Source organism: Emys orbicularis (genome assembly GCF_028017835.1).
Source record: "Emys orbicularis isolate rEmyOrb1 chromosome 21 unlocalized genomic scaffold, rEmyOrb1.hap1 SUPER_21_unloc_2, whole genome shotgun sequence".
NCBI classification, from domain to species: Eukaryota; Metazoa; Chordata; order Testudines; family Emydidae; genus Emys; species Emys orbicularis.
In genome coordinates, this window is record NW_027045156.1 from 98,640 (window position 1) to 125,311 (window position 26,672).

Below are 26,672 nucleotides of genomic sequence, written 5' to 3' on the forward strand. Positions count from 1 at the left end.
AAGGTCACAACGGTAAGCGCCTCCCATCTTGGTACTGGCCTGGGGCTGGGGGGGGGGGGGGGGAGAAGAGACGTGTAGGGGCAGGGCGGAGCCAGGACTCCTGGGTTCGCTGGCTGCTCCCCTCACCCCGTCTCCCCCCCTTCAGTGTGAGCTGTACCACTGGGTGGATCTCTTGGACCGCTTTGACGGCATCCTGGCCGACGCCGGGCAGACGGTGGAGAACATGCTGTGGATGCTGGTGTGCGACCGGCCGGAGCGGGAGCAGCTCAAGGCCCTGCTGCTGGCCGTGCTCAACTTCACCGCCCTGCTCATAGAGTACAGCTTCTCCCGGCATCTCTACAGCTCCATCGAGGTGGGGAGGCAGGGCCCCTGGCTTTCATGGGAGGGGAGTGGGGGCTAGTGGGTAGAGTGGGGGGGCTGAGAGCCAGGACACCTGGGTTCTCTCCCTGGCTCTGGGAGGGGAGTGGGAGCTGACTGTTGGGGTGCTGGGAGCCAGGACTCCTGGGTTCTCTCCCGGCTCTGGGAGGGGAGTGGGGATTAGTGGTTAGAGTATGGGGGGGCTGGGAGCCAGGACTCCAGGGTTCTCTCCCTGGCTCAGGCTGGGATCCCCCGGCTCTGAGCCCCGAGAAGCCCCCGACCCGTGCAGTGTCTAACCCCTCCCGCTGTCCCACAGCACCTGACCACGCTGCTGGCCTCCTCGGACATGCAGGTGGTGCTGGCCGTGCTGAACCTGCTCTACGTCTTCAGCAAACGCTCCAACTACATCACGCGCCTGGGCTCCGACAAGCGGGCGCCCCTGCTGTCCCGGCTGCAGCACCTGGCCGAGGTGAGCGCCCCACACGCCGTGGGGGGTGGGGAGGGGCGGGGCTGGAGCGGCTCTGGATGTGGCTAACCCCCCTCTCCTCTCCCGCAGAGCTGGGGCGGCAAGGAAAACGGCTTTGGACTGGCCGGGTGTTGTAGAGACTTGCACATGGTGGTGAGTTCCCGCCCCGGCTTCCCTCTCTTCCGCTAGCCGGCCCTGGCACGCCCTGAGCTGCGGCTTCCTGGCCCCTGAGCGCCTGGCCCAGGGCGGTGACAGATGCCGGACCCCTGGTGCTGTCCGCACCCCGAGCCCTCATGGGCGGAGTTCCTGGGGGACCCCCAGTGCTGCCCCGCATCGCTTGTTCTCTCCTGGACGCCTGGGTTCTCTCCCGGCTCTGGGAGGGGAGTGGGGGCTGGTGGGTTAGAGCAGGGGGGCTGGGAGCCAGGACTCCTGGGTTCTCTCCCTGGCTCTGGGAGGGGAGTGGGGGCTGGTGGGTTAGAGCAGGGGGGCTGGGAGCCAGGACTCCTGGGTTCTATTCCTGGCACAGGGAGGGGAGGGGGGGTCTAGTGAGTTGGAAGGAGGGCTGGGGGCCCGGACTCCTGGGTTCTCTCCCCGGCTCTGGGAGGGGGTTCCTTGTAATGGTAGCTGCTCCGTCTCCCCTCCCTGAAACAGCAGCACATGGCGCCCTGCCAGGGCGGCTAGCACATGAGGCTGGCGCTCCGGACTCCTGGCTTCTAGTCCCAGCTTGGCCTGCGTGCCTCAGTTTCCCTCTTGAGGGGGAGCTCTGAGCGGGGTAGGTGGGGCTCTCCCCAGTCTGGGAAGGGGCAGGCTGGCCCCTGCAGCGCTCTGACCCCCCCGTGCTGTGCTCTCTATGTAGAAATACCCACCCAGTGCCACCACGCTGCACTTTGAGTTCTATGCAGATCTGGGCACCGAGGTCAAAGTGGATAAAAGGGTGAGTGTCCGGCCGGGGAGGGCTGATCCCGTAGGGGGAGACCCCAGTGTGGGGCAGGGGGGGAGGGAATCATAGCTTGAAAGACCCTGGAATGAGGCCAATTCCGGGGGGCCCAGCCCTGCTTGGCTCTGGCTCACAAGCTCTGTCCTTAGCGCCCTGAGCTGTCAGCGCTCATCCGGGAAGGGCAGATTTCCTTAGCCGTGCCTGCGGCGTCAGGACGCCTACCACCCTCAGCAGCTTGTGGCCCGCCATGCCCCCTAGAGCGAGGTGGGACTGGGAGCCAGGACTCCTGGGTTCTCTCCTCAGCTCTGGGGGAGGAGTGGGGGCTAGTGGTTAGAGCAGGGGGCTGGGAGCCAGGACTCCTGGGTTCTCTCCCCGGCTCTGGGAGGGGAGTGGGGGCTAGTGGTTAGAGCAGGGGGCTGGGAGCCAGGACTCCTGGGCTCTATCCCTGGTGCCAGGAGGGGCGGGTGTGGGAGAGGTTGGAAGTCAGGACTCCTGGGTTCCATCTCCTAGCTTTTGTGTGGGGAGACTGACCGAAGCTGTGGACGGCTCCCCCTCCCAGTTCCCACCCGCTGTCCCTTTAATGCCCCCGCCCCCTTCCTTTGCAGACGACCAGCAACACGCTGCATTACATCCACATAGAACAGCTGGACAAGGTAAGGCTTTGGGCCTGGCGGGGGGGACGGGCCGGGACACGGGTTTGAAGCTGCCCGGTGCCGAGCCCTCGTCTGGTCTCCTCCTGCAGATTTCGGAAAGCCCCTCCGAGATCATGGAATCCCTCACCAAGATGTACAGCATCCCCAAGGACAAGCAGGTCAGTGCTGGGGCATCGCCGGGGCTCCCGGGTTCTGTCCCCAGGGCGAGTGGTCAGAGGAGGGGTCCTGGGGGAGGCAGGACTGCTTGGTTCTATTCCCTGCTCTGGGAGGGGAGTGGGGTCTAATGGGTGGGGGCTGGGAGCCAGGACTCCTGGGTTCTATCCTCAGCTTGACTTGACTCTGGGAGAGAGCCCGTGCCTCTCTCTGCCTCAGTTCCCCTCCTGCCCCCCATCTAATGATTACAAGCTACTTGGGGGCAGCCTCTTGCCTTGTGGGTGGTGGTGGTGGTGGTGGGGAACTGTGCAGTGTTGGGAAGGGTGGGGCGCGGTTGTGGGCTGTACCGTAATACACCCCCCCCCATACTCTCTGTCCCCCGCCCCACTCCAGATGCTGCTCTTCACACACATCCGCCTGGCACACGGCTTCTCCAACCACAGAAAGCGTCTGCAGGCTGTCCAGGCCCGGCTGCATGCCATCTCCATACTAGGTAAGGGGGCCTCTGACCGCCTGCAGGGCGGAGCCTGCCTCCTGCACGGCCTGGCGCTGCCACCCAGTGGCCCTGCTCGATGCCAGCTGTGCCACCCGGCCTAACGCGCTGCCCCTCTGTGCCCGCAGTGTACTCCAATGCCCTGCAGGAGTCGGCCAGCAGCATCCTGTACAACGGGCTGATCGAGGAGCTGGTGGACGTGCTGCAGATAACGGACAAGCAGCTCATGGTGGGTGTCCCAGGTGGGGGGCTGGGATGGCTGGTAACCCCATGGAGGCGGGGGTACCGGGGTTCTCGGGGCACCTGTGCTTGTCAGCCCCACTGACATGGGAGGGGAACCCAACCAGCTGCTGATGCAGGATGGCCTTGGCAGCTGTGCCTCAGTTTCCCCCCGCGGGTGCTGGGAAGCCAGGGCCCGGCTTGGCATCTCACGCCCCTCGTCACCTCACGCAGGACATCAAGGCGGCCTCCTTGAGAACCCTCACCTCCATCGTCCACTTGGAGCGGACCCCGAAACTCAGCAGCATCATTGACTGCACGGGAACCGCCTCCTACCACGGCTTCCTGCCGGTCCTCGTGCGGAACTGCATCCAGGCCATGATCGGTGAGCGGGGGCGGCTGGGTGAGGGGCCGGGGGAGCGGCTGGGTGTGGGGCCAGGCTGGGGGCGGGGCTGGGGGAGACCCAGGCGAACAGCTGACTAGAATGTCCCTTGCAGACCCGACCATGGAGCCGTACCCTCACCAGTTTGCCACGGCCCTCTTCTCTTTCCTCTACCACCTGGCCAGCTACGACGCGGGCGGGGAAGCGCTGGTCTCCTGCGGCATGATGGAGGCCTTACTGAAGGTGACGTGGGGAGAGGGCCTTTGTCCTCTCGAGGGTGCCGGCTCCGGGGGGGTGGGGCGGACAGGACAGGGGCCCCAGCTCCCATGTGGCCCGAGGGCAGAGAGCTGGCTGGCTCAATGGAAGGGCTGCTCCCGAGGGGCTGGGGAGCAAAGGACTTCTGCCCTCTCTGGAGATTGTCCCGGAGCCGGAACTGAACGCCCCCGGGCAGATCCTGGGTTCCCCGGGTCACAGATCCCAAGGCTGCATGGGACTGAGGTGGTCTCGGCTGGCCCCGCGGGCGTCCCCCTCATGCCGAGCAGATGGAACTAGGGTGGGTTTCAAAGCCCCCTGGGGGGCGCGTGGCCCCGCTCCTCGGCTCGCCTGTAACCAGGGATCTCGCTGCTCCCCCCCGCCAGGTGATCAAGTTCCTGGGGGATGAACAGGACCAGATCACCTTCGTGACCCGGGCAGTCCGCGTGGTGGATCTCATCACCAACCTGGACATGGCGGCCTTCCAGTCCCACAGCGGCCTCTCCATCTTCATCTACCGGCTAGAGGTAACCGGCCCCCCGCCGGCCGCAGCCCCCCGACCCCCCTGCCCAGCCCCCGCTAATGCCCTGCTCTCTCCCCAGCACGAGGTGGACCTGTGCCGCCAGGAGTGCCCCTTCGTCATAAAGCCAAAGATCCAGAGACCGCCCACCGCCCCCCTCCAAGAAGGGGAGGAGATGGAGACGGACATGGAAGGTAACTGGGAACGTCCCGGAGCACGGGGGGGGTGGCTGAGCCATGCGTTCCCCCCGCATTGCCTAGCAGTGGGAGCTGTCTGCGGGCGGGCTCGGCGCTGCGGCCGAAACCCCGTGGAGATGGATGTTGGCCTGGGGTCGGCCGAGCTGCAGGTCTCCTGCCCCGGGAGATGGAGGGGTTTGGGAGTGAAAGAGCTTTCCAGAGGTCTTTGCTTCCAGCCCCTGTGCTCTAACCCGTAGCCCCCACTGCCCTCGCAGAGCCGGAGAGAGAACCCAGGAGTCCTGGCTCCCAGCCCCCCTGCTCTAACCCGTAGTCCCCACTCCCAGAGGGCTCAGCCCCAGAGAGGTGGCGGCTCCGTGGGGCCGGAAGGAATCGGGCGCTGGCACGGTGCCGAGGAATCCCGGTGTGTGTGGTTCCCGGAGTGTAACGTTCCGTGTCCCCCTGCAGTGTCAGACGTGGCCATGGAGAGCAGCCCGGGCCCCTCGACCTCAGCGGAGCCCCGGCCGGAAGCGGCGGCAGTGGTGGTGGCGGAAGTGAGGACGCCAAGCGCCGTTGCCCCCAGCTGCAGCACCGGTGGCGCGACCAGTGCCGTCGTCGCCCCCCGCAGCGGTGGGTTGGGCTGGCTCGGGTGGGGCGGGCGGGGGGCGGCAAGTAGCGACCCGGGTGCTGACCTCTTCCCCCCATCCGCAGGCATGCAGTGTATCCCGCAGCGAGCCGCCCTCCTCAAATCCATGCTCAACTTCCTCAAGAAGGCCATCCAGGACCCCGCCTTCTCGGACGGCATCCGCCACGGTGAGGGGGCGCCCGTGGCGGGCGAGGGGTGGGAGCAGGATCTGAGCTGCCTATCTCCTCCTCCTGCCCCCTCCCCCGCCAAGAGAACCCAGGAGTCCTGGCTCCCAGCCCCCCCCGCTCTAACCACTAGACCCCACTCCCCTCCCAGAGCGGGGAGAGAACCCAGGAATCCTGCCTCCCAGCCCCCCCCTTTCTCCCCATACGAAGGGGAGTCCCCCCCTTCCCCTTGCTGTGTCTCACGGCCCCTCTCCCCTCACAGTGATGGATGGCTCCTTGCCTACCTCTCTGAAGCACGTCATCAGCAACGCGGAGTACTACGGCCCGTCTCTCTTCCTGCTCGGTAAGTAACAGGACAGGGCCGGGGGAGCCTGCAGCGCCCCCCGCTCCGGAGCGATGCCTTCCCGAGTCCCCTCCAGCTGCCCTTCGGGGGAAGGGGGGGTGTTGATTCTGGTCCTGATTCTCATCCCCCCGACTGCTCCGTCCCCTGGAGAGCTGCCTTTCAGTACTACGGCCCACCCTGCGTCCGCAAATCCGCCGCGGAGCCAGGGCTGGCGGGCTGGCGTGAGCTGGGGGCGGGGCAGGGCGTGCTCAGAGGAGGCCTGAACTCCTGCTGCGGCCCGGTTCTGGTCCCCAAGATTCAAGGCGGACGAGGAGAAATTGGGGAGGGGTCAGAGCCGTGAGAAGGATTCAAGCGTTGGAAAAGCTGCCTGAGAGCGAGCGACGCCGGGAGCTGCCGAAGCAGGCTCGGGGTGACTTGATCCCCGTCTCTGCCAGTGTGTGGGGATGGCGGATTTATGGGCCGGCTCTGCAGTCCGGTCGAGGAAGGGCAATTCCGATCCCCGTTCAATTGGCGCGAGATTTCTCGTTAGTGTGTCCAGCTTCCCCTTCCAGCCAGTGGCTCTGGTTCAAGGAAATCAACATGACTCTAGGGCAGGTTTCCCAGACCTGGGGTTGTTCTCGTCGCTCTCTTTGGGGGCCCGAACCGGGCAGCGACCACTAGCTGGCCCGCTGGCTGCCTTGGGCAAGCCCCCAGGGGTCAGGTTCCCCATCTGTTGAAACAGGGGAACGACCCCGCTGAAGTGAGATCTGTGGCTGCCGAGAGCTAGAGTGGGGTTAGCCGGTATCCCCAGCGCAGCCTCGCGATACCGCCTCCAGACTGGTTATCCTCATGCGGAAACCGGGGTGCCCTTATGTACAGCACCTGGCGCAGGGCAAGAGCTGGGTGCGGCTCGTTAGTGTGTCCAACTTCCCTGCCCACCTGACTGCCGCACCCCACAGCAGAGCCAGGCCCCTAAAAGAGCCCAGGATGTCAGATGGTCTGTCTCCACCCTCCCTGATGCTTCAGAGGAAGGTGGGGGGGGGGGGGGATAAATAGCCCCATTGGGCATGAGGGGAGGGAAATTCCTTCCTGACCCCCCTGGCTGAAGCCCTAAAGCATGAGAGTGGGCTAGTCGTTTCAGTGGGCTCTCTCCCGAACGAACGGGTGGCTGGGCGCGGGAGCTGATCCCTGGCCCGACCCCAGCCGGGGGGCGTCTTACCGAGAGGAGTGGGACGGCCGTCCCTCACCCACCGTGCTCTCTCCTCCGCCCCGCAGCCACCGAAGTGGTGACGGTCTTCGTGTTCCAGGAGCCCTCACTGCTCTCCTCGCTGCAGGACAACGGGCTGACGGACGTCATGCTGCACGCCCTCCTCATCAAAGACGTGAGCCCGGCTGCCCCCCCGGCCCCACGCCCTCACCTGGCTGGCTGGATCCGCCGGCTCGAGTCCCCTTCCCCGGTGGGCGGGCTGTGGGTCCCTGCTAGGATCGAAGCTCTTTCACTTGGGGCTGGGTTCCCGGCTGAGCAGGCCTCAGGTGACCCCCCCCACCACCACCACCTTGGCCGGGGACTTACCCACCTGCCTGGCATGTGCTGAACAAATCCCTGCTGTGGGGTCGCTGTCTGATTCCCAGTCCGGTCCCCCTCTCTTCTGGCTCCTGGTGGCTCTTGGGAGGGCGTGGGGGGGGCAGCTGACTTCCCGCCCCCGTGGCTGACTCGGCTCTTGGGAGGGCGTGGGGGGGGGGCAGCTGACTTCCCGCCCCCGTGGCTGACTCGGCTCTTGGGAGGGCGTGGGGGGGGGGCAGCTGACTTCCCGCCCCCGTGGCTGACTTGGCTCTTGGGAGGGCGTGGCGGGGGGGGGGCAGCTGACTTCCCGCCCCCGTGGCTGACTCTGCTCTCTTCCCCCCTCGGGCAGGTCCCGGCCACGCGGGAAGTCCTGGGCTCCCTCCCCAACGTGTTCAGTGCCCTGTGTCTGAACGCCCGCGGCCTCCAGTCCTTCGTGCAGTGCCAGCCCTTCGAGCGGCTCTTCAAGGTGCTGCTGTCCCCGGATTACCTGCCCGCCATGCGGCGCCGGCGCAGCTCCGACCCGCTGGGTGAGTACCGGGGGGCAGATTGGCCACGGGGGGGCACTCACCAGCCATCCCTAGGCTCCCAAGCCTGGCACCCTCCTGGCAATGGGCATCGGATGCTTTTCTCGGGGAAGGGACTTGCCCAAGATCTTGAGAACCCAGGAGTCCTGGCTCCCTGCCCTAAGCCCCACTCCCCTCCCAGAGCCAGGGAGAGAACCCAGGAGTCCTGGCTCCCCTCCTCCCCCCCCCCCCCCCCAGCTGTGGCCAGACTTGACAGGCTGCGCTGCCACAAGGGGGCGCCCCAGCCCGCGTGGGAAGCTGGCAGCTCTGGGGGTCTCTGGTCGCGCACTGAGCCTGCTCTGCCCTGCAGGGGACACGGCCTCTAACCTGGGCAGCGCCGTGGACGAGCTCATGAGGCACCAGCCCACACTCAAGACAGACGCCACCACCGCCATCATCAAGGTAGGGGAGGGGCCTGGGCCGGGTCTCATGGGCCCTGGACTCGACCGGCCTGCGGCATCGGGGGGGGGGGGGGGAGGAGTCGGGTGTGGCACTGCCATCCTGCAGCGCTGGTTGTCGTGGGTCCTTAGCGCGTGGCTCTGACCCCACCAGCCCCGCCCCGGCTCTGGCCACCATGAGGAGCCATTTGGCTAGTGTCACCTGGTTTGAAATCATCATTGTAAGCCCCTCCAGTCCTTTCACCCCCTCCTGGCCTTTCTCCCCCCCCCCCCCACTGCCACCCCCCCCCCCTCCCCGCCTGGCAATAGTCTGGGCACTTCTGTATGCGCCGGCCAGGCCGATCAGTCTCTGGGTCTCCTCCCCCTCCCTGTCTGTCTGTCCGATCATGGGGACAGGGCCTGTCATGGCGTCTGTCCCCCCCGCCCCGCCCCGCTGCCCTAACCCCCCCAGCGTCGGGCGCTGAGCAGTTGGGCGGCTCCCCCGTGGCCCCGGGACTTGGCCTGTCTGTCCCGGCTCACTGCGCCGTCTCCTCCCCGCCGCAGCTGCTGGAGGAGATCTGCAACCTGGGCCGGGACCCCAAGTACATCTGCCAGAAGCCCTCCATCCAGAAGGCCGATGGCACGGCCACGGCCCCCCCGCCCCGCTCCACCCACGCGGCCGAGGAGGCCTCCAGTGAAGACGAGGAGGAGGAGGAGGTGCAGGCCATGCAGAGCTTCAACGCCACTCAGCAGAGCGAGGCAGAGCCCAGCCAGCAGTGAGTGCCGCCCCCCCGCAGCTAGGGGGCGCCAGGCTTCACCCTCATCCCCTTAGACACAGGGGAGCCCTTCCGCACCTGGGCCCGCCCCGCGTCTTTCCCGAGCTCAGGTTGGGAAAGGGTTAACTGGTCTTCGCAGCTCTACTCGCAGCGAACCCAGGAGTCCTGGCTCATAGCCCCACCCATGGTCTAATCCCCTAGACCCCACTCCTCTCCCGGAGCTGGGGAGAGAACCCAGGAGTCCTGGCTCCCAGCCCCTCCTGCTCTAACCACCAGCCCCCACTCCCCTCCCAGAGCCGGGAGAGAACCCAGGAGTCCTGGCTCCCAGCCCCCCCTGCTCTCACCACTAGACCCCACTCCCCTCCCAGAGCCGGGAGAGAACCCAGGACTCCTGGCTCCCAGCCCCCCCTGCTCTAACCACCAGACCCCACTCCCCTCCCAGAGCCGGGAGAGAACCCAGGAGTCCTGGCTCCCAGCCACCCCCCTGCTCTAACCCACCAGCCCCCACTCCCCTCCCAGAGCCGGGGAGAGAACCCAGGACTCCTGGCTCCCAGCCCCCCCTGCTCTCACCACTAGACCCCACTCCCCTCCCAGAGCCGGGAGAGAACCGGGAGAGTCCTGGCTCCCAGCTCCCCCGCCCCTAATGTGGTGAATTAGGCCCCAATGGCTCTGCAGTCAGAGCACAGCCAAGCTATCCCCACCTTGAGGATGATGGGGTGGGGGTGGGGGGGGGCGCAGAGGAGGGGGAAACTGAGGCACGATGGGGGGAGGTGGTTTCCCCAGGGAGGAGGCTATGACCATCCCAGCCCCCTAGAGTGGCTTGGAAGCTGCAGTCCTGCCCAGAGAGGGGTGGAGGCAGATCGGGTGCTGCCACGTTTCTGGGCACGGCAGTGCCCTGGCCACTCATGGGGGGCGTGTTGGAGCCAGACGCCGTGTGGGCGCGAGATCCCACCGCTGTCCCTCAGCACCAGGCTGGGCGAGGCGCTAACTGGGGCACTTTCCTTCCTCTTCCAGGGTGGTTGGGACAGAGGAGCGAATCCCCATTCCCCTCATGGACTATATCCTCAACGTGGTGAGTTGGGCAGGGTTGGGGGGGGGTGGGGCCCCTCGCCGGCTGGGCATCGCTTTGCCCGCTGGGCAAGATCCCCCCGCTGGCCTGTTACAGTGTCCGGGGGCAGGCTCCCAAACCTGTAGGGCCTCCCACCCGCATGGCGAGTCTCCTGATGGGACCAGCACCTATGCCCACGCTCCAGGGAGCGGCTGGGACGGGGGTGCAAAATCACAGGGCTAACCCCCCTCCCCATCCATCTGTGCAAGGGACCTTTCCCCACCTTGGGGGGGCCCCAAAACCTCCAGTGCCCTTCGGTCCCCTCCCCTTCTAATTCGCCTCTCGGCTGAGCCCGACGGAGTGGAGTGGGAAGATCGGGGGGGGGGGGTTGACTGCGCCCCAGGCTGACCCCCCTCTTCCCCCCGCCTCAGATGAAATTCGTGGAATCCATCCTCAGCAACAACACCACGGACGACCACTGTCAGGAGTTCGTCAGCCAGAAGGGGCTGCTGCCTCTGGTCACCATCCTGGGCCTGCCCAACCTGCCCATTGACTTCCCCACCTCGGCCGCCTGCCAGGCCGTGGCGGGCGTCTGCAAATCTATCTTGGTAAGGGGGGAGCTGCCTGGGGCTGGCGGGCGCTGGGCTGTTGGGTCTGGGACGGGGGGGAGACAGCAGGTGGGAATGGGTCTGCCCCCCATTTCTGAAATCGCTCTCCCGGGGCTCAGTGAGTACTTGGCACCCCAGATCCTTTTCAGCAGGGACGTGGTCCTGCGGAACTCCCTGCCACCGGGAAGTGAGGCTGAGCTCTTGAGGGGAATTCCCCGTGGATGCCGGCACCCTGCGGGGCTTGGACAGGAATGGACGTGGGACCACAGCCCACTGTGCTTCGAGGGGTGCCGTGGGCACCCCGGCTCCCATGAAGCATTTGGTTCAACAGAATCTTCATTTGCCTTCAGGGTGGGCAAAGGGCAGCTGGCAGCAACCCGTGGCACCTTGCGTCTCCCACCCTGGCTAGCCGGAGCCGGGGCTGGAACCCGGATCTGGGGGCGCTGGGAGAAAAGGGGCAGGAAGAGGCCCAGCTCCCGGGGTGGGGGTCCCCTGAGGTGACCGTGTGTCAGGCCGGACTCACCCTGCTGCCTCTGTTCCAGACGCTCTCCCACGAGCCCAAGGTGCTGCAGGAGGGGCTGCTGCAGCTCGACTCGATCCTCTCTTCCCTGGAGCCCCTGCACCGGCCCATCGAGGCGCCGGGCGGCTCCGTGCTGCTGCGGGAGCTGGCCTGCGCGGGCAACGTAGCTGACGCCACCCTGTCGGCCCAGGCCACGCCGCTGCTCCACGCGCTGACGGCCGCCCACGCCTACATCATGATGTTCGTCCACACCTGCCGGGTGGGCCAGGTGAGCCAGCGGGCGGGTGGCTGGGGGCGGCGGGGCCCACCTGGGCCGGGCGGCGGGCTGAGTCTGTAACGAGAGCTCTGTCTCTTCCAGAGCGAGATCCGGGCCATCTCGGTGAACCAGTGGGGCTCCCACCTGGGCCTGAGCGTTCTCAGCAAGCTGAGCCAGTTGTACTGCTCCCTGGTGTGGGAGAGCACCGTGCTACTGTCCCTCTGCACTCCCAACAGGTACGCTGCTCCAGCCTGGCCGCACGGGCGGTGGAGAGCCCTGTCTGCCAGCCAGGGCTCAGACGCTGCTTCCGGGCCCACGGCCACCCACGGAGTCAGGAGCAAAGGGGCAACTGCGGCTCTCGGGCTAGACACTAAGGGGCGGGGGGTACCAGGCCGGGTGGGCCCATGGGTCGGATCTGGGGGCAGGGAGGAGGTACCGGGCCAGGTGGGCCCATGGGTCAGATCTGGGGGCGGGGAGGAGGTACCGGGCCGGGTGGGCCCATGGGTCGGATCTGGGGGCGGGGAGGAGGTACCGGGCCGGGTGGGCCCATGGGTCGGATCTGGGGGCGGGGAGGAGGTACCGGGCCGGGTGGGCCCATGGGTCGGATCTGGGGGCGGGGAGGAGGTACCGGGCCGGGTGGGCCCATGGGTCGGATCTGGGGGCGGGGAGGAGGTACCGGGCCGGGTGGGCCCATGCGTCGGATCTGGGGGCGGGGAGGAGGTACCGGGCCGGGTGGGCCCATGGGTCGGATCTGGGGGCAGGGAGGAGGTACCAGGCCGGGTGGGCCCATGGGTCGGATCTGGGGGCAGGGAGGAGGTACCAGGCCGGGTGGGCCCATGGGTCGGATCTGGGGGCAGGGAGGAGGTACTAGGCCGGGTGGGCCCATGGGTCGGATCTGGGGGCAGGGAGGAGGTACCGGGCCGGGTGGGCCCATGGGTCGGATACAGCTGTGAGGAGGGGCGGGGTACCGGGCCGGCCCATGGGTCGGATACAGCTGTGAGGAGGGGCGGGGTACCGGGCCAGGTGGGCCACGGGCCTGACGCCCCCTTGTTCCTGTTCACAGCTTGCCAACAGGCTGTGAGTTCGGCCAGGCCGACATGCAGAAGCTGGTGCCCAAGGAGGAGAAGGCCGCACCCAACGCCCCCCAGGGAGCCAAGAAAGCAGGTACAGACTCGGGGACCGGGCGCCGGCGGGGGGGTCGCCTCAGCTCCTCCACATGCAGGTTCCTGGGCCCTGGCTCTGGGAGGGCAGTGGGGCCTAGTGGTTAGAGCGGGGGGCGGGGGAGCAGGGATCCTGGCATGAACGGCTGGGGCGAGGTCTTGTGAGGACTGGGTCAGTGTCTGGGGGGCTCCTGGTTAGTCCAGGGCTCAAGCCCCCCCCCAGCACTAATTCCCCCCCTCCCTCCCCCCAGAAGGTGAAGCGGAGGCGGTTGCGGGCGGGAGTGTGGAGCCATCAGCCCAGGGCCTGCTGGAGGGGATCGGCCTGGATGGAGACGCGCTGGCCCCCATGGAGACAGACGAGCCCAGCACTGCCGACGCCAAGGGCAAGGCCAAGATCACGCCAGCCATGGCGGCCAGGATCAAGCAGATCAAACCCCTCCTGTCGGGTGAGCGACGCGGACGGCACTGGGACGCCTGGGTTCTCTCCCCGGCTCTGGGAGGGGAGTGGGGTTTAGGGGTTAGAGCAGGGGGGCTGGGAGCCAGGACTCCTGGGTTCTCTCCCTGGCTCTGGGAGGTGAGTGGGGGCTGGTGGTTAGAGCGGGGGGGCTGGGAGCCAGGACTCCTGGGTTCTCTCCCCAGCTCTGGGAGGGGAGTGGGGTGGGGTCTGGTGGGGTGGCAGTGGCTGGGAGCTTGGGACATCTGGGTTCTCTCCCCAGCTCTGGGGGGGAGGGACAGCAAATCCTACATGCCAGGGGGGTGCTGGGCTTGTAATGCCCGGTGTTGGTTGCCCGCTCACCTCCGCCCCATCCCCCCCACAGCCTCGTCCCGGCTGGGCCGCGCTCTGGCCGAGCTGTTTGGGCTGCTGGTGAAACTGTGCGTGGGCTCCCCGGTGCGCCAGAGACGGAGCCACCATGCTGCCAGCACCACCACCGCCCCCACGCCGGCCGCCCGCTCCACTGCCTCGGCCCTCACCAAGCTGCTGACCAAGGGGCTCTCCTGGCAGCCCCCGCCCTACACCCCCACGCCCCGCTTCCGGTGAGTGTGAAAAGCAGAAGGTTTTGTCTCCCCGCGTGCTGGGAGGTTGGGGCTCCATCCAACCTGGCACCCCTCCCCCTTAGTTCAGTGTCCTTCAGGTATTCACTGGTGAGGGGAGGTGGAGGCCACTGGTCACCCCCAGCTGGGGTACAGGCGACAAGCTGGCTCTTGTGGGCGTGAGGTGTGAGGCTATGTCTGATGGCTGGGCATTACGCAGAATTACAGCCTGTTTCAAGTATCAGGGGGTAGCCGTGTTAGTCTGTATCTACAAAAACAACAAGGAGTCTGATGGCACCTTAAAGACTAACAGTAAGAAACAGCCTGTTTCAGTAAGAATCTTACAACGTGTAGCGTTACTGCACTAGTTTCACCGGGACAATGATGTTCAGCAGATTATGACTTTTCAAATAACACCTCACAAGTTCACAAAGTGGTGAACATAATGGTATAGACTGTCACGGGTGTGTGTTGGGGCTGGGGTCTGATCCCTTGGGGAGGGCATGGGTGGGGGGGCTGGATGGGCGACGGTTCTGGTCTGCCAGGTGGAAGTTGGGGGTTGGCCTAGGCCTGGCCAGTCTTTCTGGCCCCTGGGGGCGTCTTGGGCTCCCCAGCGCGGGGCTGACCTCTCTCCCCACCCCCCGCAGGCTGACATTCTTCATCTGCTCCGTGGGGTTCACGTCGCCCATGCTGTTCGACGAGCGCAAGTACCCCTACCACCTCATGCTGCAGAAATTCCTCTGCTCCGGTGGCCACAACGCTCTCTTCGAGTGAGTGCCCCGGGCAGCCAGCCTGCCGGGCTCCTGTCCCTGGTGCCGGAGGGAGTGGGGCTAGGGGTTGGAGCAGGGGGACTGGGAGCCAGGATGCCTGGGTTCTCTCCCCGGTACTGAGGGGGGAGTGGGGTCTAGTGGTCAGAGCAGGGGGGCTGGGAGCCAGGACTCCTGGGTTCTCTCCCCAGCTCTGGGAGGGGAGTGGGGTTAGTGGTTGGAGCAGGGGGCCTGGGGGGGGCTGGGAGCCCGGACTCCTGGGTTTTGCTCCCCTGAGTGTGGGGGGGATCCCAGCCTGAAACAGAAGCAGAGGCCAGCAGACCATTAACCTGCCCTTACCCACAGGACCTTCAACTGGGCCCTCTCCATGGGGGGCAAGGTCCCTGTGGCCGAGGGGCTGGAGCACCCGGACCTGCCGGACGGGACGGGGGAGTTCCTGGACGCCTGGCTCATGCTGGTGGAGAAGATGGTGAACCCCAGCACGGTGCTGGAGTCGCCCCACGCTCTTCCCGCCAAGCTGCCGGGCGGGCAGAACTACCCGCAGTTCAGCGCCCTGCGCTTCCTGGTGGTGACCCAGAAGGTGGGTGGCGAGGCCGGTTGGTGCCGTCCGGGCTGCAGCGGTGTGACTGGCCCTGGGTGCGACTGCCACAGCACGGAGACAGTGGGGTGTTCTGTGTCGTTCTCCACCCCACCCCCCGGCCCATTGCTCAGTCTGTCTCTGCAGCTGCATGAGATGGCGCCAGGCCGTATGCCCCAGCTACTCGAGGTGGGCATGTGCGCTGTGGGGCATGGGGGATCCTTGCTGATGGGGTGGGGCTCCCTGCCCCCCACCCACTGCCATGGGGCCCTGTCAGCCCCACCTAAGAAACAGGCAGGAGAGAGCATGTCAGGTCAGATGCTGTGGCTCTTGGGCGAGGGATATATGGGGGGATCCCACTGTTGCCACCAGCAGTGCTGGCTGGTGTGTGTGTGTGGGGGAAATCCCACTGTTAGCACCAGTAGTGGTGGGGATGGGGATCCCACCGCTGGCACCAGCGGAGCTGCCACTAACTCCTCTTGCCCCCCAGGCGGCGTTCACCTGCATCAAGAACCTGTGGAACCGCAAGCCCCTGAAAGTGTACGGGGGGCGCATGGCAGAGTCCATGCTGGCCATCCTGTGCCACATCCTGAGGGGGGAGCCCCTCATCCGCGAGCGCCTGGGCAAGGAGAAGGAGGGGGCGCGGGGTGAGGAGGAGGCAGGGCAGGAGGAGGGCGGAGCCCGGCGTGAGCCCCAGGTCAACCAGCAGCAGCTGCAGCAGGTAGGGAGTGATGCCGGGCTGGGAGCCTGGGTTGACTACCTGGGTTCTATCTTGGGGAGGGGAGTGGTGGGCATTGGGAGCCAGGACGCCTGGGTTCTCTCCCCAGCTCTTGGGGAGGAGTGGGGGGGCTGGGTTCTCTCCTGGCTCGGGGAGGGGAGTGAGGGACTGGGAGCCAGGACGCCTGGGTTCTCTCCTGGCTTGGGGAGGGGAGTGGGGAGGGCTGGGAGCCAGGACGCCTGGGTTCTCTCCTGGCTCGGGGAGGGGAGTGGGGAGGGCTGGGAGCCAGGACGCCTGGGTTCTCTCCTTGTCCCCGCTGAGGCTTGCCTGTCTCTCCCAGCTGATGGACATGGGTTTCACACGGGAGCACGCCATGGAGGCCCTGCTAAACACCAGCACCATGGAGCAGGCCACTGAGTACCTCCTGACCCACCCGCCGCCGCTCATGGGCGGGGTCGTACGGGTAAGCACCCCGTGGCCCAGCCCCGGGTCCCCTCCGCCCGGCCCCTCTGCCCCCCAGCTCCCTCTGGGGCTGCCTGGCGCCCGCCCCTCAACTGCCCCGTGGCTTGTGCTGCAGGACCTGAGCATGTCGGAGGAGGACCAGATGATGCGAGCCATCGCCATGTCGCTGGGCCAGGATATCCCCATGGAGCAGCGGGCCGAGTCCCCGGAGGTGAGGGGCCCAGCCAGGGCTGCGGGTCAGGACTGAGGGGAGCTGGCAGTGCTGGGGGAGAGCCAGTGGTGGGGATCTGGCTGCGGCAGGTGGGCAGGGGGGGTCCGGCAGGTGGGCAGGGGGTCCGGCAGTGGCAGGCGGGGATCTGGCGGGGGGGGGTCCGGCAGGCGGGCAGGGGGGGTCCGGCAGGTGGGGGGGGGGGATCCGGCAGCGGCAGGCGGGGATCTGGCGGGGGGGGGATCCGGCAGGCGGGCAGGGGGGGTCCGGCAGGTGGGGGGGGGGGTCTGGCAGCGGCAGGCGGGGATCTGGCGGGGGGGGGATCCGGCAGCGGCAGGCGGGGATCTGGCGGGGGGGGGGGGGATCCGGCAGCGGCAGGCGGGGATCTGGCGGGGGGGGGGGGGGGATCCGGCAGGCGGGCAGATCTCACCCCGTGCCCCCCCCCCCCCCCCCCCCGGCACAGGAGGCAGCCTGCCGGAAGGAGGAAGAGGAGCGCAAGGCGCGGGAGAAGCAGGAGGAGGAGGAGGCCAAGTGCCTGGAGAAGTTCGAGGACGCGCAGCCGCTGGACCCGGCTGAGCTGCACGGCTTCACGGACGCCATGTTGCCCGGCTGCTCCCAGCTGCTGGACGAGCTGCCGGACACCGTGTACCGCGTCTGCGACCTCATCATGACGGCCGTCAAGCGCAACGGCGCCCCCTACCGCGACACCATCCTCAAGCAAGTGGTCAAGCAGGTGAGGAGCCCCTCCCCTCCCCCCTCCCGGCCAGACTGGAGGGGGCGGTGTGGGGCCTGGGTCCCGGGGTCTGACGTTTGCCCCTGTTCCCCGTCCCTGCCCAGGTGTGGGAAGCGGCCGACGTGCTCATCAAGGCGGCCCTGCCGCTCACCACCAGCGACACCAAGACGGTCTCGGAGTGGATCAGCCAGATGGCCACGCTGCCCCAGGCTGCCAACCTGGCCACCCGTATCCTGCTGCTCACCCTGCTCTTCGAGGTGAGGCCGCCGGGCCGGGGGAGAACCCAGGAGTCCTGGCTCCCAGCCCCCCTGCTCTAACCACTAGACCCCACTCCCCTCCCAGAGCTGGGGGGAGAACCCAGGAGTCCTGGCTCCCAGCCCCCCCTTTCCTACGTGCCTGACTCCCAAGGGGGGGGGTGTCTCCACTCATCCAGGGCCGCCCCCGTGGCCTCCAGCCACCTTAGACTGAGCTCCTGGGCTCCGGTCCTCCAGCTCCCTCCCCCCCCTGCTCTGCGCAGCAGGCCCCACCGAGCCAGGCTCCCTCCGCGCGGACCCGGCTGCGCTGCCGGCGTGGCTGGTGAATTACCCGCGGCGCAGCACAGCCCAGAGCCAGCTCCCAGGGAGACTCCCCGTCTGCCACCTGCCGGTGCTCCAGGGCAAGGGAATCGCCCTCCCTCTGGGGCCTGGTGTCCGGGGGCGGGTTTGTCGGCGTCTCGGGGTCAGCTCGGCCAGTCCTTTGCAACTGGGGAACGAACACACACACAGTCCCTGCAGTGCAAAATATCGGGGAAACTAAGGCACGCCTGGGCTTCCTAAATCGAACACAGACCATTCCAAGCAGGGCTCGTCCCCTCCAGCAGGGGGTGATGCTGTCCCGGGGGGCGGGGCTTACCTGGTGGCCCCGCCCCACATCTCTTGTACCCCCTGCAGGAGCTGAAGCTGCCGTGTGCCCGCGTGGTGGAGTCGAGCGGTGTCCTTAACGTACTGATCAAGCTGCTGGAGGTGGTGCAGCCCTGCCTCCAGGCCGCCAAGGAGCAGAAGGAGGTGCAGACCCCCAAGTAAGGGCCCAGGGGGCGCCCTCAGCCTCCCCACATCTGGTGTGAACGGGGGACGGGGTCCCCGGGGGACTGACCTGGGCTGCTGCTCAGACCCTGCGAATGCGCACCCCATAGGGGACAGGCCATGCCCCATTCCCCGCCCCCGTGAGCCAGCCAGTCCCTGCCCTGGGGCCGGATGGGAGCCGGCGCCCCCCAGAGGGGACAGGCCTGCCCCTGCCCCATTCCCCACCCCCCCGAGCCAGCCAGTCCCCGCCCTGGGGCTGGATGGGAGCCGGTTCCCCCTAGAGGGGACAGGCCCTATGTCCCATTCCCTGCCCCCCTGACCCAGCCCATCCCCGCCCTGGGGCCAGATGGGAGCTGGCGGCCCGACCCCTTCATTGTTCCGTGGGACCGACTGCCCTTCCCTCCTTGCCCCAGGTGGATCACCCCGGTGCTGCTGCTCATTGACTTTTACGAGAAGACGGCCATCTCGTCCAAGAGGAGAGCCCAGATGAACAAGGTACCGGCCTTGCGAGGCCTTATTGGCTCTGTCCGGGTGGGGGGTAATCTGGGTGGCTGGGGTTGGGGGGGGAGAGCAGGCCAGGGGGCAGCTGGGGGGATCCAGGCGGCGGGGGAGTGCAGGCTGGGGGTGGGGGGATCTGGGGGGTGGTGGTGGGGAGAGCAGGCCAGGGGGCGGCGGGGGGATCTGGGCGGCGGGGGAGCGCTGGCCTGGAGGGGCAGCGGGGATGGATCCCAGCAGCAGGAGAGGCAGGGCCCGGGCTCCCCACGATCCGCTGGGTTCTCTGCCCCCCCAGTATCTCCAGGCCAACGGGAACAACTGGCGCTGGTTTGACGACCGCTCCGGCCGCTGGTGCAGCTACAGCGCCAGCAACAACAGCACCATCGACACTGCCTGGAAGGCGGGCGAGACCAGCGTGCGCTTCACCGCCGGCCGCCGGCGCTACACCGTGCAGTTCACCACCATGGTGCAGGTACGGAGCCAAGCTCCCCGGGGCGGGGGGGGGGGGCAGCCCTGGTCCCGCTGAGCACGCGCTGACCCCCCCCCTTCCCCTGCCAGGTGAACGAGGAGACGGGCAATCGGCGCCCGGTGATGCTGACGCTGCTGCGGGTGCCCCGGCTCGGGAAGGGAGCCAAGGAGAGCAACGGGCAGGAGCTGGAGAAGACCCTGGAGGAGGCCAAAGAAACGGAGGGCAAAGCCAAGGAGGAGAAGGCAAATGGTATGTGCCGTGGGCTGGCGGGGGGGCTGCGGGTCGTATGGGGGGAGCCCACGGCAGGGCTAGCAGGGGGCTGCGGGTCAGGAGTGACGGGCACTGGCAGAGCTGGGAGGAGCCCAGGGCTGGGCTAGTGGGGCTGCCGGTCGGGAGTGAGGGGCACTGGGGGAGCCCGGGGCTGGGATGGCGGGGGGCTGTGGTCGGGAGTGAGGGGCAGCTGCCATCCCCAATGTGCTCTGCCCCCCAGAGGCCCCAGTGCCCCCCGAGAAGGAGGCAGCCCCCGAGGAGGCGAAGGCGGCCGAGATCCTGATCGAGGGGCTGACGGAGGAGATGGTGACGGTGCTGATCCGGGCCTGCGTGAGCATGCTGGGGGTGCCGGTGGACCCCGACACGCTGCACGCCACTCTGCGCCTCTGCCTGCGCCTGACGCGCCACCACAAGTACGCCCTGATGTTCGCCGAGCTGCACAGCACCCGCATGGTCCTCAGCTTGACCCAGAGCTCCGGCTTCAGCGGCTTCACGCCCCTCGTCACCCTGCTCTTCCGGCACGTCATCGAGGAGCCCTGCACCCTGCGCCACACCATGGAGAAGGTGGGTGTTGCCGGCCCAGGCCACTGCGCGGGCCGCTGGGGACACCGCGGGTGCTGCCGGCCCCACCCCGTCACCTCATGGGCCCCTGGGGCGATGGTGGGTGCTGCTGGCCCCTGTCACTGCCCGGGCTCCTAGGCAGGGTGGGGGCCCCCGGATGCCAGGAGGATGGTGGGTGCCCCTGGCCCCGCCTGCTGTGACCCCGTGGGCCCTTGGAACACCAGGGAGAAGGTGGGTGCCACTGGGCCGTGCCCCCCCCTCCCCAGCTGCTGCATTGTGGCCTCCCCCTCCCGCAGGTTGTGCGCTCGGCGGCCACCAGTGGCGCGGGCAGCACCACCTCCGGGGTGGTGTCGGGCAGCCTGGGCTCCCGTGAGATCAACTACATCCTGCGCGTGCTGGGCCCGGCCGCTTGCCGCAACCCCGAGATCTTCACAGAGGTGGCCAACGGCTGCATCCGCATCGCCCTGCCTGCCCCCCGCGGCTCGGGCACCGGTAAGTGGGGCGCAGAGACCCCCTGGCTCCCCCTGCCTGGACTGGACAGGCCTGGGAGCCAGAACTCCTGGGTCTCTCCCGGCTCTGGAAGGGGGCTGGTGGTTAGAGCGCGGGGGGGCTGGGAGCCAGAACTCCTGGGTTCTCACCTGGCTCTGGGAGGGGGTGGGGGCTGGTGGGTGATAGCGGGGGGGGGCTGGGAGCCCGGACTCCTGGGTTCTATTTTGCTTCCCTTTCTCTCCCCTTGGGAGCATCGGACGACGAGTTCGAGAACCTGCGGATCAAGGGCCCCAACGCGGTGCAGCTGGTGAAGACGACGCCGGTGAAGCCGTCGGCCCTGCCCGTCATCCCCGACCCCATCAAGGAGGTGATCTACGACATGCTGAATGCGCTGGCCGCCTACCACGCCCCCGACGAAGGTACCCGCCCCCCTCCTCCCCCCCTGCATTGCCAGGCTCCCTGTGGGCCGGCCGAGCCCTGTCTCACCCGTCCCCCTCTCCACAGCTGAGAAGAGCGAGGCCAAGCCGGTCACGGCCAGCCAGGAGGTGAGCCAGCTGCTGTCGGACATGGGCGACGACGTGTACCAGCAGTACCGCTCCCTCACCCGCCAGGGCAGCGACTTCGACTCGCAGAGCGGCTTCGCCATCACTGTGAGTACAGCCGCGCCGGGGCAGGGCAGGACGCTGGGTGGGGGCCCCCACACCGCGGTGACCTGGTGCTGACCATTCCTCTCCTTTCCCAGGCCCAGGTGTTCGGCGCAGACGGAGCAGCCGCCGAGACGCCGCCATCTGGGACCCCTCAAGGAGAAGGTAATGGTGACTTCCTGGGCTAGGGCACCCCCTGTACCCCAATACTGCCGGGGGTCCCCAGGATCCCTCCCCCAGCCAGGGTGGGGCACCTCTGCTGCCCCCGACAGCCGGCGTGGGTCACCCCAGGGACCCCCCTCCTGCCCCCGACAGCCAGCGCAGGGCACCCCTGGGGACCCCCCTCTGCTGTCCCCCAATAGCTGGCGCGGGGCACCCTTGGGGATCTCTGGTGGCACCAGGTTCCCAGGGGACCCCTTTCTGTGCACCCCCCACCCAACCCATCTCCCCCCCGCCCGCAGCCTCTACCCCGGAGGAGTCGCGGGAGGGCCGGAAGGACAAGGAGGGAGACAAGGCGACGGAGGAGGGCAAGCAGAAGGCCAAGGGCAGCAAGCCGCTCATGCCCACCTCCACCATCCTGCGTCTGCTGGCCGAGCTGGTGCGCTCCTATGTGGGCATCGCCGCCCTCATTGCCAACTACAGCTATACCGTGGGCCAGTCCGAGCTCATCAAGGAGGTGAGGGGCAGTCTGGACACCTGGGTTCTCTCCCTGGCTCTGGGAGGGAAGTGGGATCTGGTGGGTTGGAGCCGGGGGGCTCGTGCCAGGGTTCTGGGGCGTGGCGTGGGGACCCGCTCACCCCTCCCCATGTCCCGGCAGGACTGCAGTGTGTTGGCCTTTGTCCTGGACCACCTGCTGCCCCACACCCAGAACGCAGAGGACAAGGACACCCCCGCGCTGGCCCGTCTCTTCCTCGCCAGCCTGGCTGCAGCGGGCAGCGGCACGGACGCCCAGGTGGCGCTGGTGAACGAGGTGAAGGCGGCGTTGGGCCGGGCGCTGGCCATGGCGGAGAGCACAGAGAAACATGCCAGGTGAGTGGGGGCTGGCAGCCCTGGGGTCTCTGCCCGGCTCAGGGAGAGGGAGGGGGGTCAGGACCTGGTAAAGGCTCCTGGGATGATAGTGGCTCCCAAATCCCCTCTGCAGGTTTCTAGCCCTGACGACACTGCCGGAGTGTGCCGAGAGCCTGAGCCAGTCGCTTGGGGGTGGGGAGGGGATCTGCCTCGATGCAGCTCAAAGGGGTGTCAAGTCCCATTTTGGGAGCTTTGGGCGATTGGCACTTTGCCAGCAGCACCGCACTGCGGGGCAGGGGTCTGTGTGGCAGGAGAACAGCCCCCCCCTTGACTTGGGAAGAACGTATTGGGGTATCCCACTGCTCACACCAGCACCTCGCTGGGGGTGATCTCCCAGTGCAGACACCGGTGCCTGTTTGGGTGCGGGGGGGGGGGGTGTTCCAGAGTAGGGGTGGCGCGGCGCTGATCCCTTCTCTCCCTCCCCAGGCTGCAGGCCGTGATGTGCATCATCAGCACCATCATGGAGTCCTGCCCCTCCACCTCCAGCTTCTACAGCAGCGCGGCCGCCAAGACGCAGCACAACGGCATGAACAACATCATCCGCCTCTTCCTCAAGAAGGGGCTGGTCAGCGACCTGGCGCGGGTACCCCACAGCCTCGACCTCTCCAGGTGCGCCCGGGGCCGGGGGTTGGAGCGGGGGCTGGGCGCCAGGACTCCTGGGTTCCTGCCCCGGCTCTGGGAGGGGAGTGGGGGCTGGGAGCCAGGACACCTGGGTTCCCTCCCCGGCTCTGGGAGGGGAGTGGAGGCTGGTGGGTTAGAGCAGGGGGGGCTGGGAGCCAGGACGCCTGGGTTCCCTCCCCGGCTCTGGGAGGGGAGTGGGGGCTGGTGGTTAGAGCAGGGGGGGCTGGGAGCCAGGACTCCTGGGTTCCCTCCCCGGCTCTGGGAGGGGAGTGGGGGCTGATGGAGACTCTGCCCCGCAGCCCCAACATGGCTAACACCGTGAACGCGGCGCTGAAGCCCCTGGAGACGCTGTCGCGCATCGTCAACCAGCCCAGCAGCCTCTTCGGCAGCAAGAGCACGACCAGCAAGAGCAAAGCGGAGGGCGAGGTGCAGGGCGCTGCCCGCGACGCCAACAGCAACCAGCAGGACGTGGGTACGTGGGGCCAGGATCCCTCGCCCCACAGCCTGTGCGCCCCTGGCCGGCTCCCACCCTCCTGCCACCCTCGCTGCCGGGCTCCCTCCCCTCGCCCACAGCCTGTGCGCCCCCGGCCGGCTCCCACCCTCCTGCCACCCTCGCTGCCGGGCTCCCTCCCCTCGCCCACAGCCTGTGCGCCCCCGGCCGGCTCCCACCCTCCTGCCACCCCCGCTGCCGCGCTCCCTCCCCTCGCCCCCGGCTGGCTCCCACCCGCCGCCCCTGCTCCCGGGATCCCTCCCCTCGCCCACAGCCTGTGCGCCCCCAGCCGGCTCCCACCCGCCTCCCCTGCTCCCGGGCTCCCTCCCCTCGCCCACAGCCTGTGCGCCCCCGGCTGGCTCCCACCCGCCTCCCCTGCTCCCGGGATCCCTCTCCGATTTCCCCCCTACTCCACTGGGATCGCCTGCTGCCCCCGCTGCCAACTCCCCCAGCCTGCGCTCCTCCCCATGCTCCCAGGATCCCTGCGCCCCGGAAGCTCCAGGCCGTCTCCTGATCGCACTGTTCCCCCAGGGGAGCCGGGTGAGGCCGGTGCCCACGAGGAGGACCACGACGCGGGCCAGGCGGAGGTGGTGGATGGCGACATCATGGATGGGGAGGCGGAGGGCGACGCAGTAGTGATCGCCGGGCAACCTGAGGTGCTCAGCACCCAGGAGATGCAGGTGAGGGGCCGGCCGGGGAGCCGGGGCGCGGGGGGGGGTCAGGACGGGGCATCACAACCGGCCTGGCCCCCGACCCACCACCCCTCTGCCCCCGCAGGTGGAGAATGAGCTGGAGGACCTGATAGACGAGCTGCTGGAGCGGGATGGCGGCCCTGGGAACAGCACCATCATCGGTGAGGGGGAGGTGTGGGGCAGGCCCCGAAGGGCGTGTGCTGGGTCTTGGGGGGGACTGCTGGGGCACAGCCCGGAGGATGGCAGCTGGGGACGAAGCAGGGCCTGGCGGGTTACATGCTGCTCTGGGAGCCAGGACTCCTGGGTTCCCTCCCTAGCTCGGGGGGGGGGGGGGGGGTCGTGGGGGTCTAGTGGTTAGAGTGGGGGCAGGGCCCCCGCTCTGGTACTGTGGGGGGTCGGAGGGCCCATGTCGAGGGGGATCTCGGTCAGGAGCCTGGAGGGGGGGGTGAACTCACCCCCTTCCCTGTGGCCCTGGAGCCGAGGGCCTGGCTGGCGCTGCGCGTGTGGCCACCCGCGGGGCTCCCCCTCACCCCATCCCTGCCCCACAGTGAGCCGCAGCGGGGAGGACGACGCCCCGGAAGACGTGCTGATGGATGAGGCCCCCTCCAACCTGAGCCAGGGCTCCACGCTCCAGGCCAACCGGGAAGGTAAGGGTTAACCCGCGACACTGCCCCCAGTGGCTAGTGTGGGGCGCTGCGGGAGAGGCCTGAAGCTGAGCCCTGTGGCGGGAAACACTGGCTGTGTGCGCGGAGAGGAGCCCGGACGCCTGGGTTCTATCCCGGCTCTGGGAGGGGAGTGGGGTCTGGTGGTTAGAGCAGGGGGGGCTGGCAGCCCGGATGCCTGGGTTCTATCCCGGCTCTGGGAGGGGAGGGGGGTCTGGTGGTTAGAGCAGGGGGTCTGGGAGCCCGGACTCCTGGGTTCTCTCCCGGCTCTGGGAGGGGAGTGGGGGCTGGTGAAGGGCAGGGCTGACCTGTGGCCCCCCTGTAATGTCCCCAGACTCAATGAACATCCTGGACCCCGAAGACGAGGAGGAGCACACGCAGGAGGAAGACAGCAGCGGCAGTAATGAGGACGAGGATGACAGTCAGGACGAGGAGGAGGAGGAAGAGGAGGAAGACGAAGACGATCAGGTGAGGCGGGGGCCAGCAGCTGGCATCGCTCCTGGCTCTGGGAGGGGAGTGGGGTCTAGTGGTTATGGTGGGGGGCTGGGGTCCAGGACTCCTGGGTCCTCTCCCGGCTCTGGGGGGGGAGGGCGTGGGGGCTGGGCTGGGCTCCAGGACTCCCGGCTCTGAGGGGGAGGGCGTGGGGGCTGGGCTGGGCTCCAGGACTCCTGGGTCCTCTCCCGGCTCTGGGGGGAGGGGCGGGGTCTCTGGAGGCCGGCTGTAAGCAGGCTGTGCGCCGGCAGGACGACGAGGAAGGCGAGGAGGGGGAGGAGGAGGAGGAGGATGACGATGGCTCGGAGATGGAGCTGGACGAGGATTACCCCGACATGAACGCCTCGCCCCTGGTGCGCTTCGAACGCTTCGACCGCGAGGACGACCTCATCATCGAGTTCGACAACATGTTCTCCAGTGCCAGTAAGGGGGCGGGGGGCTCGCTGGGCGCCCGGAGTGCAGGGCTGGGAGCGGGGGGTCAGCTCAGCGCTGGGGTCCCCAGGCTTTCAATCCCAGAGGTCAGGGCTGGGTGGGGCCGGGCTCCCAGGTTCTCGGCCAATCCCTGCCCGCCCCTGAGCCCCATGGTGCCTTGGCACCCCCCAGTGGGCGGCGTGGGCTGCTCTCCAGGGGTCTCTGTGGCCCTGGGCTAGCCCAGCCTGGATAGGGCTAGCCCAGGGAGCTGCTAACCTGTCTCTCTCTTCCCTTTCCCCCTCCCCCCCTCCCCCCAGCGGATATTCCCCCCTCCCCAGGAAACATCCCGGCCACCCACCCGCTGATGGTGCGGCACGCAGACCACGGCTCCCTGACTCTCGGCAGCGGCTCCTCCACCACCCGCCTGGCCCAGGGCATCGGGCGGAGCCAGCGGACGCTGCGCCAGCTGACGGCCAACACCGGCCACACGATCCACGTGCACTACCCCGGCACGCGGCAGCCCAACCCCCCCCTCATCCTGCAGAGGTGAGACGCGCTCGCTCCCGCCCGGCTGCGGACCTGGCCCCCTCTCGGTGCTGGGCGAGCCTCCCTGAGTGGTGTTATGTGCGGCCGTTCCCCACCTGCTCCGCCCCAGAGGTGGCCGCATTTCGGCGCCTGGGAAGTACCCTAACAGCACTCCCTCCCCTCAGGTTGCTGGGTCCCTCGGCCGCAGCCGACATCCTCCAGCTGAGCAGCAGCCTCCCGCTGCAGAGCCGGGGCCGCGCCCGCCTCCTGGTGGGGAACGACGACGTCCACATCATCGCCCGCTCCGACGACGAGCTGCTGGACGACTTCTTCCACGACCAGAGCACGGCCACCAGCCAGGCAGGCGAGTGCCGGAGGGCGCCGGGGGGGCCGGGGTCCTGGCCCTTGGGGGGCGCCGGCTCTGAGCCAGCCTCCTTACCCTGCCTCTTCCCTCCGCAGGGACCCTCTCCAGCATCCCCACCGCCCTGACGCGCTGGACCGAGGAGTGCAAGGTGCTGGACGCGGAGAGCATGCACGACTGCGTCTCAGGTGAGCCTCGCAGCGCCCCCTCCCACCCGGCCCCCTCGCCGGCCCAGCCCCCTAACCCCGGCTCTTC

General features: G+C 68.2%; 1 protein-coding gene across 1 annotated transcript in view; it reads left to right on the top strand.

Moving 5' to 3' along the window:
• The window catches only part of HUWE1 (HECT, UBA and WWE domain containing E3 ubiquitin protein ligase 1), a 66,237-nt gene that overhangs the window by 21,555 nt on the left and 18,010 nt on the right, over positions 1 to 26,672 (top strand). Inside the window, exons 5-57 of the mRNA XM_065423058.1 lie at positions 146 to 352; positions 674 to 826; positions 914 to 976; positions 1,680 to 1,757; positions 2,366 to 2,413; positions 2,503 to 2,571; positions 2,960 to 3,059; positions 3,188 to 3,288; positions 3,513 to 3,663; positions 3,776 to 3,903; positions 4,299 to 4,439; positions 4,515 to 4,626; positions 5,317 to 5,418; positions 5,678 to 5,758; positions 7,013 to 7,119; positions 7,651 to 7,828; positions 8,175 to 8,266; positions 8,806 to 9,017; positions 10,032 to 10,089; positions 10,497 to 10,673; positions 11,216 to 11,461; positions 11,552 to 11,685; positions 12,513 to 12,613; positions 12,861 to 13,055; positions 13,428 to 13,644; positions 14,289 to 14,411; positions 14,754 to 14,988; positions 15,476 to 15,706; positions 16,044 to 16,166; positions 16,281 to 16,376; positions 16,837 to 17,106; positions 17,211 to 17,363; positions 18,036 to 18,163; positions 18,581 to 18,662; positions 18,958 to 19,134; positions 19,221 to 19,380; positions 19,622 to 19,965; positions 20,259 to 20,454; positions 20,703 to 20,870; positions 20,956 to 21,101; positions 21,194 to 21,260; positions 21,557 to 21,771; positions 21,913 to 22,124; positions 22,590 to 22,772; positions 23,084 to 23,256; positions 23,806 to 23,954; positions 24,052 to 24,127; positions 24,515 to 24,613; positions 24,963 to 25,096; positions 25,372 to 25,543; positions 25,849 to 26,077; positions 26,242 to 26,420; positions 26,516 to 26,605. Of these exons, the coding sequence (XP_065279130.1) occupies positions 146 to 352; positions 674 to 826; positions 914 to 976; positions 1,680 to 1,757; positions 2,366 to 2,413; positions 2,503 to 2,571; positions 2,960 to 3,059; positions 3,188 to 3,288; positions 3,513 to 3,663; positions 3,776 to 3,903; positions 4,299 to 4,439; positions 4,515 to 4,626; positions 5,317 to 5,418; positions 5,678 to 5,758; positions 7,013 to 7,119; positions 7,651 to 7,828; positions 8,175 to 8,266; positions 8,806 to 9,017; positions 10,032 to 10,089; positions 10,497 to 10,673; positions 11,216 to 11,461; positions 11,552 to 11,685; positions 12,513 to 12,613; positions 12,861 to 13,055; positions 13,428 to 13,644; positions 14,289 to 14,411; positions 14,754 to 14,988; positions 15,476 to 15,706; positions 16,044 to 16,166; positions 16,281 to 16,376; positions 16,837 to 17,106; positions 17,211 to 17,363; positions 18,036 to 18,163; positions 18,581 to 18,662; positions 18,958 to 19,134; positions 19,221 to 19,380; positions 19,622 to 19,965; positions 20,259 to 20,454; positions 20,703 to 20,870; positions 20,956 to 21,101; positions 21,194 to 21,260; positions 21,557 to 21,771; positions 21,913 to 22,124; positions 22,590 to 22,772; positions 23,084 to 23,256; positions 23,806 to 23,954; positions 24,052 to 24,127; positions 24,515 to 24,613; positions 24,963 to 25,096; positions 25,372 to 25,543; positions 25,849 to 26,077; positions 26,242 to 26,420; positions 26,516 to 26,605 (7,861 nt within the window). The remainder of the gene's footprint in view (positions 1 to 145; positions 353 to 673; positions 827 to 913; positions 977 to 1,679; positions 1,758 to 2,365; positions 2,414 to 2,502; positions 2,572 to 2,959; positions 3,060 to 3,187; positions 3,289 to 3,512; positions 3,664 to 3,775; positions 3,904 to 4,298; positions 4,440 to 4,514; positions 4,627 to 5,316; positions 5,419 to 5,677; positions 5,759 to 7,012; positions 7,120 to 7,650; positions 7,829 to 8,174; positions 8,267 to 8,805; positions 9,018 to 10,031; positions 10,090 to 10,496; positions 10,674 to 11,215; positions 11,462 to 11,551; positions 11,686 to 12,512; positions 12,614 to 12,860; positions 13,056 to 13,427; positions 13,645 to 14,288; positions 14,412 to 14,753; positions 14,989 to 15,475; positions 15,707 to 16,043; positions 16,167 to 16,280; positions 16,377 to 16,836; positions 17,107 to 17,210; positions 17,364 to 18,035; positions 18,164 to 18,580; positions 18,663 to 18,957; positions 19,135 to 19,220; positions 19,381 to 19,621; positions 19,966 to 20,258; positions 20,455 to 20,702; positions 20,871 to 20,955; positions 21,102 to 21,193; positions 21,261 to 21,556; positions 21,772 to 21,912; positions 22,125 to 22,589; positions 22,773 to 23,083; positions 23,257 to 23,805; positions 23,955 to 24,051; positions 24,128 to 24,514; positions 24,614 to 24,962; positions 25,097 to 25,371; positions 25,544 to 25,848; positions 26,078 to 26,241; positions 26,421 to 26,515; positions 26,606 to 26,672) is intronic.